Genomic DNA, 12,775 nt, shown 5'->3' on the forward strand with positions numbered 1-12,775 from the left:
GCTTGTAAGCTCTCTAACCTGAAATAACCCAACTCTGACTTGAGCGTCGGAGTGTGGCCGCCAACCACCCCCGGCTCCACCTCTGACCTCTTTTTTTATTGTTTCGCAGGTTTAAGGTGAGTTTCACCAGCCCTCCGCACCTAAAGTCAGACCCCGTCCATAACCACCGTCATCTCAATCCTCCTCCACTCCACAAAAAGCCCAAACAGCCCGCACGTGCCGAACAAGCGAGGTAGCCCGCTCCCCGACAAAAATATAAATTTATTGCTCTTGGGTTGGTTTTATGGTTTTTTATTCATTAACCCAAAATCAGCCGCAAACAATTGGCGCCGTCTGTGGGGACACGAGCAAAAAGCTTCCACACGGTGCTAAGCTTGTCGGTACGTGTGCTTGTACAACCATGGCACCCGACGTACCCGCTAATAACCAAATGCTAGGTCATGATGGAGCAGAGGACCACGGCGGTGATGAGATGACAAGAAGGGCATTCTGCCTAGAGAAAGACAAATCAGTTAAGCAATCAGCTAGTATTCAACCCGACGAGGAGCCTGTTACTCATAAACACTTTGAGGATTTAGCTCATGCGATTCTCAGAGCAGTAGGATCTCGGGTACCCGAAGCAGCTACTTCTCCGGTAACTCAAGATGTCCCGCCTCCACGCGGTGAGAAACAGATCATACCAAGATCTGAAATACCGGAGGGAAGTAGACCAAAGCATAGGCCATCGGGCACCCGTTCAAAGTTTCAAGCCGCCAGCTCCCGAGAAGAACGCTTCACTGCCTCTTGTTATTCCCGTAGTAGCCAGGGTATCAAACGCAAACAAAAAGCCCATGAAGATCTCCGATACAAGTTGAACGCCAAAAGAGCTTCCCAAACAACTGCGGCATCCTCAGGTGCACCTGGGGTACCCTGCAAGTTCCTGGAAAAAAATGGAGTACCTCGAAGCTCAAGTGAAGCTCCTTTCTGAAAAACAAAACCCCATCAATGCTCTAGCGCTAGCAGCGTATAACTCGCCATTCACCATGGAGATTCGGACAACGGTTATCCCGGAAGCGTTCACCATGCCTCAAATACAACAATACTCGGGTACCTCGGATCCCGTGGAACATGCTGAGTTGTATCGTGACCAGATGATGATTAAAGGAGTGGGTGACAATGCTATGTGCCGGAGTTTCCCGCATACCCTCACCGGACCAGCCAAGTCATGGTTCCGATCGTTGAAGGTAGGTAGTATATCCTCCTTAGACCAGCTCTTAAAAGATTTTGTTCATGAGTTTGGTTATGCATCCGCCCAACATATAACATCCTCCAAGCTTGCTTTCATCAAGCAAGGGGATTCGGAGTCTTTAGCCGAGTACGTAACCCGCTTCCACCAAGAGGTGTCATGTACCGGTACATTTGGTCACCAACACACTCTCACTCATTTTGAAAAGAATTTGCGTTTGGGGAAGTTATGGCGGTCATTTCAAAAACACCGCCCTCTTTCATATGGGGAAGCTCGTTCTCGAGCCCTGCAACAAATAGAAATTGATGAGAAGTGTAACCTAAAGAGGGAGGAAGACAGAGTCGAAGTTGTGAGAAACAAGGAGAAACCCAAGAGAGCCGAGGTACCTCCGGTACCCTCTTGAGCACCTCGGGTACACAGCCCACCTCGTCCAACCCCACGTGGGAAAGGGCTGAATATTCCTGGAGTACCCCGAGTACCCCAGCAGTGCAATGACATTTATTTGCCTTACTAATTAAGCGCTTGTAATATAATGAAGAGCTGCGCGGTGGAAAGTGTTATAGACAACTAGTCCTATAAAACAAAAAAGAGTAGGGCCAATGAAGGTAGATGAGGTTATGCATGATGTACCCGAGGTACCCCAAAGTCCTAATTCAGCGTTAATCGAAGAGTTAGAGGTACCCCTGGATCCTCGGGTGCCGAAGGAAGAAAAGGAATGAGCACACACGCTACTCTAAATGAAAAGAACAATTATAAAACACTTGTGAAATGCTGCCATATCGAGGAAGTACTACTAATAAAAGAAAGCACTTTACCTCTTTCTATTTACTTTATTTATTTTTCTTTAATGCTTATGCGTTTATGATATTTGATCTATTATGTGGTGTACTTTATCATGCGGGGTACCCAGAGTCTATTGTGTGGTGTACTTTATCATGCGGGGTACCCAGAGTACCCCAAACTGATTAGTTGCACTTTTCAATTCTCCAAGTCTCTAATGACAAGAGTGACCTCAGGATCCCTCATTTCTTTAAGATAACAGAACATTATCATGTAATGATCTTGGTTCTATCATTTATAAGTATGTTTTTTACTTTATGTGATGATGTTTGTTCTCCTTTTTTATTACCGAATATGATTGCAGTTAAATTTTCGCCATTAATGTGACTCCATCTTATTACGCCACGTCTTATTCAGTTATAATTGCTCCATTTCAAGATAATTAGGGGAACTTGAGGTATCTGACTCGATTCGATCGTGAAGATCTGTTCGAGGTCAACGCCAATAAGAAATAATACAACGAATTTAAAGAGGGAGGGTCAGAGAATGCCCGAGGGCGAGGTAAACCAGCATACCCTAGCGCCATGAGGTTCCGTTAAGGTATGCACACGCCCACACCTCCATTCTTTTACTTGAGCCAAGTAAAGAATAAATAAACGAAAGGAGGTAGGCAAGCATGCCCCTCTATTCGCATTATTTTATTAAATAATGACTAGAAGCGGATGGCAAAACAAGCATGTTTTTGACCATTTCTGCAAGAAAGAGGGCCAAAAAGGTCCCCGAAAAAAAGAGGGTACCTGGGGTACTCGAGAAACTCCACAAGTCTATCTGAGATACGCCATAATCTTTATTTTATCCTAGTTGCGCCAAATATGAATTTCGTTTTATCTTATGATGATGTGCGAATTATTAAATTATTTTAAGATACGTCATAATCTTTATTAAGACAAGCAGTGAGCACATCTATGGAAATCACCACGCAAGCGCCAAAAATACATCAGGGGGGTACCTAGGGTACCCGAAGAACCCCCGCGAGTCTACACAAATCAATCATAAGCAAGGAATTCAATGGTATGCCGAATAAAGTCTATTGCAGAAGTTTAATGCGAATAAGTAGTAAGATTGCTGAGGCAACCTTCCAAAAGACGAGTATCCCAACACAACAAAAGGATGATGCCATACTACAAAGGTACAGAAGCAAAGAAAGAAAGCTGCTAAGACATCTCGAGATAAAACCCTAAATGGCAAGTAAAATCAAGCAGAATGGGGGGCATCCTCTCCACCGTTCCCCTCAACAGGGGGATCAACACGAATACTCGCGGTCAAAGAGCTGTTACTCACATGAACAGCGCTAACCGAAGGGAGATCCGCCTGGGGTACCTGGGGTACCCCCGAAGATTGCTGTGGGCTGTAGGATGGTGGAGCCTGGGTTACCCTCTTATCCTCTATCGCCTTCAGGATGGCCGACTTGTCCACCCATTTCTCTACCCGGGGTACCACCAACTCTAGGTGTTCTCCTGGGTTTGGTCATCCAAACGCCCCTGTAAAGCCCTGACCTCCACCTCAAGCTTTTCCTCCCGAGACTGACCAAGTCTGATCTCCCCTTGTAATTTATCCGCCTCCGCTAGCTCAGCCGAGGTACCACTAAAGTCTTGGAGACTGTAGCTAAGGTATAAGGTAGCCTACACAAAAAAAAGAAGCACTCACATCACGACAAGCCTTGAGCACCCGGCTATAGTGCTCATTTAGGTCCAATTTATCCGCCTCAATGGTCATGTCTGTAGAAATGCACTCGGAGGAGTGGAGGAAACATTCGGTGAGATGAGATATCCTTTTGTTTGCCACTAGGTCAAGCTTGCCCTCCATGAGATCTCCAGAGACCGTGAACAGAGAGCCAAGCTTTCTCTTGTGGGTAGCTGGGGTACCCCGAGAACTACCAAAAGAGGAATCGGGCAATTTGCCATTGGCGCTTGGAACGGCGAGAGGTCGATCACCCTTTGCTGAGGTACCTAGTGTACCGGAGGAGCTGCTGCTTATGCGACTGAAAAAAGCATCGAAGTCTTCGGCGAAAGGGTCCATACCTACCCAACAAGCATATCTGGATGAATTGCCATATGTTCAATGAAATTAGGTTACTCCGCTATGAAGAAAGAGATAGCTCAATGAATATTTATGCTGATGGATACCTGAGATACCCCATGCTCAGAATCAAATTTCAGAACACATGAAAGATACACAAAAGATCCTAAAAAAGCCGCCAAGTCAAGTAGTGGCATCTAAAGTTATGTGAAATAAAGTACCAGGAGTTTGTTAGTACAATATTGAAGTAGTTTGGGTACCCCAACAAAATAATGTTGGTCATCTTCACCTTCATCCCTCAGGACAGGGGGATCAATAAAAGTGCCAAAAGCAGCAAAAGCGCAAGCATTGATATTAGAGATACTTGATGGCGACTTTGGCTGAGGTACCCCAGCTGATCTCCATGGCTTTCAGATCGAGATATGCGGGAAGCCCTGATCTTCTCCCCAAAAACTTCATCAAACCTTCCATTTAAAATCTTGTTCAATCTAAAGAGCTTCATTTCACGGGGTCGAAGCACATCTTTCTTTTTGTGCACCTAGGCTACTCCTAAAGCTGCTAGGAAAGGAGGATTGAGATTTTATTTTCGTCCCTGGAGCATGTAAAGGAAATGTGCCCTTAAATGAGATGAATCTTGAGGTAACTGACATATTGGTTCTCAAAAGGCCAAGAAAGGCATTGAAGTACTCACCGGAGCGATCTATACTTGCCAATTACTAGAAAATAAAATATGGGTGATGGTGGGGTGCCCCTACATCATCCTCTACACATACTTGGTGGTTCATCCCCATAAGCAGATGAAAAATTTTGATCAATCAGCTCCGCCCTCTCTAACCTATCCAAATTTGATAGCTATTTATAAGATATAGAGAAGAGGGAGTCCATCTTTCTTTTTGGGGTACCCGGTGTGCCCCTAGAGCTGCTATTTTTCAGCTTGGTCAATCTGCACAAGCACTTTTACTGACTAAGAGAGGAAGTAATATTTGAATTTTTGGGTGAATTAGTTCACACCCCAAAAAGTGAGGAGGTCGAGTACACCTCATTGAAGGAGTGGTACCCGAGCCATTCAAAGAGCCTCCGTTCATTGGGCTAAAACGAAAAATAATAATAATAAAGGAGAAAGAAAGAAGATAAAAAATATCAAGATATTCTCTGATGTTGGGAATTCACATAGTCAACCAAAGGGTGGTAGACGAGGTACCTCTTTTTATCCAATCCTGTGAGAGGAAGAGCTGAACATCGCCACGTGTTGTTCACAATTCTTCTATGAGTTTCTTTTGCCTCAATTACATTCGCCACAAAGAAACTAGGGGGATGTTGTTTGGGGATAAATAGAGTTTTGAAAATGAAGCGCCACGTGTCGATGTAAAGGTTATGTAATTATTAGTTATCCTCCGGGATACCCAACCTACCCCATAAAATTCGGTACCCGAGATACTCGAGATACTAGACATACACTATAAACTCGGTACTCGAGATACCCGACCTACATTATAAACTCGGTACCCGAGATACCCGACTTACACTATAAACTCGATACCTGGGGTACACCGAGCAAGGACAAAAAAGTGGGGAAAAATGTTCATAAAATATCAAGAGATAGATGGGTTCCAAATCTCAAAAAGATCGGCTGAACACGTGTCAAAAAGTAAGGAATCAGTGAGGAAATCTCGTGCTACAAAAGAGGAGACAGCCGCCTATCATGCCAGCGAATCTGCCAAAAGTGTGATATTGTGACAGTTAGGACCACCAGCTTTTCCTGCTACACCTGCAAAATTACAACGGAATTGTAGAGGTACGCGGGACCACTCCACTACTCCCAGCACGTGAATACGCTAGAAACTTGCTCTCCACGCATATTTTTGAAACGCCTAAGCCGCCATACGCATGAAAATAAGAATATTCCTGACATGACAGCAGGGAACGCCATTAAAATAGCGCTAGGTGGCACGGCAACCGGGGTACACCATATAAATACTCAAGTTTGATTTTTATCAAGGAAGGGAACACACTCACAACAAAAAAACTAGGGTTTCTTCTACCTCAAAATTTCCATTACCGAGAGCTTGTAAGCTCTCTAACCTGAGATAACCCAACTCTGACTTGAGCGTCGGAGTGTGGTCGCCAGCCACCCCCGGCTCCACCTCTGACCTCTTTTTTTGTTGTTTCGCAGGTTTAAGGCGAGTTTCACCAGCCCTCCGCACCTGAAGTCAGACCCCTTCCATAACCATCGTCATCTCAATCCTCCTCCACTCCACAAAAAGCCCAAACAGCCCGCACGTGCCGAACAAGTGAGGTACCCCGCTCCCCGAAAAAAATATAAATTTATTAATCTGGAGTTGGTTTTGTGGATTTTTATTCATTAACCCAAAATCAGCCGCAAACACCAATCATCCTCCCAAAACCTTCCATTACCTCCAACCCCAAGAATAGGATGAGGCAATGGCACTTAGTAAAACTCGTCACTCTTTAAATCAAATGCAGCAATTAAGTAATTGTTATCGGCGTCGCCGGCTACCCAATGCAATGCCCCATTAACAAAAGCCCCATTCGATCCGGTTTCCCGGGAACATGGAAAATCTTAGATTCGTCTCCACATGTTAACTTTCAAACTATGAAGATAAACTACAGTGTAGTTGACTGGTTTGGTAAACCAAATAATTTTCACTAACTCTATCAAACTTGGGTAAGACGCGGTGTTTTTTAGTTAATGGATTCAACAACGCTATAAGTTTGTCTCTGTCTTTCATTGCCAGCAATCCGTTGCAAGAACCAATCACTGGAAAGTTGCAATTGTTCTTGTACGGGAGATAAATTGTTTAGAATGTGAATGCGAACCCAAGTTTGAAGATTCATACCTTCTTTCCCACTCCCATTTACCACGGTTCAAAACAGAGAGAAAGAGGCTGCGGTCGGAGTTGGTTTCGACGGAGCCGATTGAGATTGGAGTTTGATGAAATCTTGGCCGTTGATTACCGAACGGAATGACTTCGGAACGCACTTGAATCGTAGCAGACTCTTCACTGGTAAGTCGGATTAGTAAGTCAACGATTATATCCAAAGGAAGCAGCATCGAAGTCGCCATTTCATTTCTTAGGCCCTCTCTCTCCCCTTCTGTATCATACGTATATTGTATGGTCGGAGAATAACATTTTGGTCCTCCTTTAAATTGTATTTACGGTTATGTGCATAAAAATTTTAAATGAGGGCCGCTATTTAAACTCAAAAATTAATCAGAAGAAATGAATAATTAATTAAGATCAGGCTACGGTGCAACTGTGGCACTGTGCCACAATTGCATAATTGCATTCAGCCGTTGGATGTATTTGGATTGGTGAGGTTCACTGGCATCCAACGGCTGGATGCAATTGTGGCACAATACCACAGTTGCACCACAGGTTTCCCCAATTAATTATAACAGGAAAAAGATAAGATAAAGATTAAATATTTATTTCATTCTTGATGTTGGATTTTATTATTTTGTTAAGAGCCTAAGAGGGTGGAAGATTATTATTTTAAATGGAGTTACTCATCCTATATATAATTTAGTGCATTGTTAAGTTTTCAGTTAATATAAAACAACTAAATTACTCAAAAAAATATTTGAAGTAATCTAAAATTTTTAATTTTTAATTTTTAATCAAGAGTATAGAAATTATATTGGACAGTAATCGTATTATAAACATTTTTTTTTATTATACTTCTTATGTAGATTTCAACATTTGATCCCAAACTTTTACGGGGGACATATTTATGTGATAATTAATTTACAATTTGTAAAAGTATTTCGATCTCACCGTCTAAATACAAATGAATATTTACTTAATAAGTACAGGTGAATTTTTTGAAAGTATAACGGAAAGGTCCCTGAGAAGATTAGATCAATTTATTCCAACTATACAAATAGAGCTACACTTGAAAGGCACACCAGACTTTATTCTTATCAATGGAAAGCAAAGTACATACAATCAGAACAACAAAGCCAAGACAACTACTAGTTACTCTTCTTTCTCCTAAGAACATCAAGAACAGATTGTGCAGTGCAGTAAGCAATGGCCTGGACTGTAACCATAGGATTCACACCCAACGCAGTTGGAAAAACACTGGTATCTGCCAAATACAGTCCCTCTACATCCCATGTCTCTCCCATCTGGTTCACCACTGATGTTTTCGGGTCAATTCCCATCCTGCAACTCCCCATTTGATGAGCTGAACTTAGCGGCGTAGACAAGTCCCTTAATGGCCTTGAACTCTCTTCTTTTACAAATCTCTCAAACTCTTCAGAGCTTGCTTTCTTCACATTTATAGTCTTTCCTTTGCAGTGATGTGTTCCAATTTCTTCTGCTCCGGCTGCAGCTAGCATCCTTAGTATCTTCTCTATCCCTTTCTTCAGATTCTCTTCGTCCATGGCCTCCATTTGATAGCTAATTGAATATGGTGAATTCACTGTGCCTGATCCTTGATCGCGCGCCAATGCAAATATATGCGCAGTCCTGGAGAACTTGCACATCCGCAGTTTTATGTCTGCGCCCGAAACCCATGGCATCAAACTTGAGAACATGCCGGGATGCAATGCCGGTGTCTGTATCACTGCTCCATATCCAGACTTGCCGAAATTTCCTACAGTGGTGGACATAGCTGTCATTATCCCCCCTTCGTAGCTTGTTTTCTTTTCCTCTGGCCATTCCCCTGAAGAACTTGTCTTAGGAAAATAGCCCCATGCCATTGTCACCGGATGAAGATGCAGATTCTTCCCAATGTTAGCATTTTTTAAGCCACTTCTTTTCAACAAATTTGGTGTACTCAGAGCACCACAAGCAACAATAGTCACCTTAGATTCAACTACGCAAATGTCTTTAGCCCCCATGTATTGAAACTCAAAAGCAACCCCTGTTGCTACATTTCGATCTCTTCTTTTCTTGTGTAGAACTTCAATAGCCTCACATCCAGGAAGGATTGCACTATTACCCGAATTAACCAAGTCCACAAGCCATGTCTCTGAAGTCCCCTTCTTGCTTCCATCTTTGCAGCCAAGACAACACCACCCACAATAATGATCCGGTGGTGAATTTCGCGGTATGTTATTCACAGGATACCCCAATTCCTTACACCCTCTTCTCAAAACCGCATTATTGAATCCTTCCTCTTCAACTTCAGATTGCACTCCCATTCTCTCACACACTACCTCCATTGCTTCCTTATACAAGTCACTCTCAAACAACTTTAGCTCGTACTCATCACACCACTCATTAGCAACATGTTTTGGTGTCTTGATTGAAGCTGACCAATTGATAGTGGACCCTCCACCAACAGTAGAGCCAGCAAGTAGTATCACTCCCATATCATCAGTTGCTAGCACGCCACCAGCTAAATACATTTGATCCATTGTTTTGCCTTCAAGAAGTGATAAATTGCTTCTAGCACAATAGCTTCCTTTCTCTAAAACGAGCACTTTGTAACCAGCTTTTGCTAGAACACCAGCAATAAGACCACCACCTGAGCCAGAACCAACAACAACCGCGTCACATTTGATAACTAGAGATGGAGAGGCTATGCTGCTGGGAGCTGCATTTCTCTTATTCCTGACAGAAACTGGGAACCCAACTTGACGTAAACTGTCGGCGACAATGTTTCTAGGCAGTTGCATGTTAATCAGGCCTTTGTAAAGAGGACCGTAAAGCTCTGCTTCCTCCTCATGACCATCATCGTTTTGTCCTTCATCATCATCATCATCATTTAATCCTTCATTTCTCAATGTTTTGCGTTGCATGGACTTGGTCTTGAACTCAGGGTCTGGTCCTTTGTAGCCTATGGCTTTCCATGACAAGTTCTCATTCTTCTCATTTACCTGAAGTGAAATTAATGCATATAATCGTTGTCACATACACACATTCTAGACTTTTATCATAAAGTAATTAATATCCATCATCTTTTTTTTTTCTTTTCAAAAATCTGATTTTAAAACTCAGCCCATTGTCTTTTCTTTTATTGTTTTTTCTTATAATCTAAATAAACAAATTTTGCTTAGTTGTGCAGTTCTGCCATTAAATATGAAGCCACTAGCCCAATAGCGTTTATACACCGAAAGATTCAATCAAAACACTAACCATTTGTTTGCCGAGGTTTCCAATTTTTGCCAACATCATAATTTGTCAAGTGATGCGTGCACATTTTGACAAGTTTCTTAAGTCGATTTAATTATATGAGGACCTACAACCTCGTACATATAACTTAAAAGCAATCATAAATTAATCTTTATTATCACCAACAAAACTGCTAATTAGGCCGCATAAAATCCTTTGCTTAATATTTAAGCTTGCTTCAGATAAATAGCTTAATTTCAATGATAATAGAGGTATCGCACTATACTATATTACTATTCACAAGTCACTCATTGCGCCGAATTAAATGTTATGTTAGCAATTCAACATCGATTTGGATGTTACAAAGATAATTTTGCTTCATTAGAGTATGTTGATTTTGACAACATAACCCATGCTTGAATCTTCATTAATTTTTTTAAAAGTTTTTTTGGAGGACAAAAAAAACCACAGATTTACTAGTTTGGTACTTAATTTAGTTGCCTCATGCATTGATTTTTTTTTTTTTTTGATAAAATGGGGCTCTAAAAAGAGCCAAAGGACAACTTGGCGGGGATACGAGATCCCGTATGAATCATGAAGTAAAAAGGACCTAACCCCCAAAGGAGGCGTTGGGTACACAATGAGACCAAGAGGGATAGAAAATGCATTGATTTTTTTTTAACCTAAATGTTTTTCTTTTCTTAGAAAAAAAAAATTGAAAGATTTATTTTATCAAACACTAAGAGAAGTTATATGAATTTGGCAAGATTCCACATGCGAGGAAGATATATATTTATTCGAAAATTGATGATATGTTGCCAATTTCATATAATCTCTTCAGAATCGGTTGAACATCATTTTCAAAAAACCTATCTGTATTTTTATTAAAAAGATAACAAAAAGAATCATATATAATTAGGATTGAAAGTTACTTCGCACACATATTAGGCAAAGGAAAACATATATCTGAAAAGAAAAAGAAAAAAGTAAAAGCTTGTCAAATTCCTTATTAGGCAGTCCAGATAAGATAAAAACAAAAGCAGCAGAAAAAAAAAAAAAAGAATCAAACCTGAGTGAAGAAGACAAGAAGAATGAGAAGCTTCATGGCCTTGTACAGCATTCTCAGGTGATAAAAATAACTGAGAGACCATGAAACCAACACTGCGTCTCTTTTCTTTTGAGGCAACTGAGTGAAGCTATGCATGTAAGGAAATTTGCTTGAGAAGCAATATCTTCCACACAAAACCAGACTCCCAATGCATGTTGACAAAAGCCAGAGACACAATCTCACCAGCCATTTCTTTGGGTGCTTAAGCCTCTCACTCATCAACCCTCCCAGCTGCAAGCACACAGGGAAAGAAAAAAAAAAAAAAAAAAACAACAACAACAACGTACAGTTTTTAAATGAAACCACTTTCTAAGCAGGCGTTGCAAAATAACAGTTTTGACATGCTTACACGTTCTGGGGTTCCAGCCGCAGAAGCTGAAGCCCGGAAGAAATCGGCGATGTCCTTGTCGATGGAGGCCGCCGTCTTGACGTCGACGGCCGGCAAGAAGGTGTCACAAAGAGCAGAGAGAGACTCCATTTCCTGGGAAGACAGTGAGTTGACATAGCAGTGATTCTCTTCCCCCCAGAGTTGAAGAGTCTCTTTGTCAATACTTCCCAATTCAACCACCATCTTTTCTTGCTTTTGCTCCATAATTTAGCAATATATTACAGATGCTAGCTAGATATGACACAAGGATATGAATGAGAGTGAGTTTTGGCTTCAAGCCTTCAACGTTGTGTTGGTATTTATAATAAGAAGGGATGTATGAAAAACCAAATTATGTATAATGAATTATGAAGGGTATAAAGAAAAAATATATTTGCACATGTGAGAACACGTGGAGATGATGAGTAACCGAAGTCGCTAATCACAGCGTACTAGTGTCGACCAAACGAGGATTGTAAAATAAATGAAGCAAAAAATTTTCTTCGGAAAAAAATACCCAATTTATTAATATTAACTTTTGCAACTGCCACCATTAATAAATTGCATGAATTTTGAGTAAGAGTGTATTTATGAGATTTAGACCCACTGGTGAGTTAAACTATGGTCCATTCTTTATAATCTTCTATCACAGGAATATATTCTTAGTAATATATGGTTTAGATTTAATTAAATTTATATTTTTATCTAATAATTATTAATTATATTTTTGAAAAAGATTGATAAAAAAAAAATTAGCTCAAAAAGCTGAATCCAAATCTAAATATCTAACTGTGGAGGATTTGGTCAGCATTGAAATTCAATGAAGGTGGCCCAATTGATCAACACAGAGCCAGCCAATAACAAATGCTTTAGCATCAGTGAATGAACAGCATATTACATCTGTATTCAATTTAATAACTAACACTGGATCAGTCGTTTTAATTTAATTTAATTTAATTTATTTGTTTATTTGTTTGCATTGGTTTGACTATCAACGGTTTTGACAATGTAACTTGCATGATCTTATCAATTTTTTGGGCAAAAAATAAAATTAATTACGTAACATACGCATGCTATCAATTTGTAATTTTCTTATTTTTTTTTTTAAATCAGAAACAAAATAGCGGTAGATG

At 40.9% G+C, this 12,775-nt stretch overlaps 2 protein-coding genes across 2 annotated transcripts; one reads left to right on the forward strand and one right to left on the reverse strand.

The window, feature by feature from the left end:
• The first annotated feature begins 1,022 nt into the window (after positions 1–1,022).
• LOC107177577 (uncharacterized) lies at positions 1,023–1,628 on the forward strand. Its single transcript, XM_015531581.1, has one exon. It carries the CDS (start codon positions 1,023–1,025, stop codon positions 1,626–1,628), a length of 606 nt encoding a protein of 201 aa, XP_015387067.1.
• A 6,324-nt stretch (positions 1,629–7,952) lies between these two features.
• Positions 7,953–11,961, reverse strand: LOC102625546 (long-chain-alcohol oxidase FAO4A). Its single transcript, XM_006482406.4, has 3 exons — positions 11,625–11,961; positions 11,237–11,506; positions 7,953–9,932 (listed from the first exon to the last, which is right to left on the reverse strand). Exons 1-3 carry the CDS (start codon positions 11,865–11,867, stop codon positions 8,079–8,081), a joined length of 2,367 nt encoding a protein of 788 aa, XP_006482469.1. The 5' UTR covers positions 11,868–11,961; the 3' UTR covers positions 7,953–8,078.
• Between the last annotated feature and the right edge of the window lie 814 nt (positions 11,962–12,775).

Source organism: Citrus sinensis, chromosome 6 (assembly GCF_022201045.2).
Source record: "Citrus sinensis cultivar Valencia sweet orange chromosome 6, DVS_A1.0, whole genome shotgun sequence".
Taxonomy (NCBI): domain Eukaryota; kingdom Viridiplantae; phylum Streptophyta; class Magnoliopsida; order Sapindales; family Rutaceae; genus Citrus; species Citrus sinensis.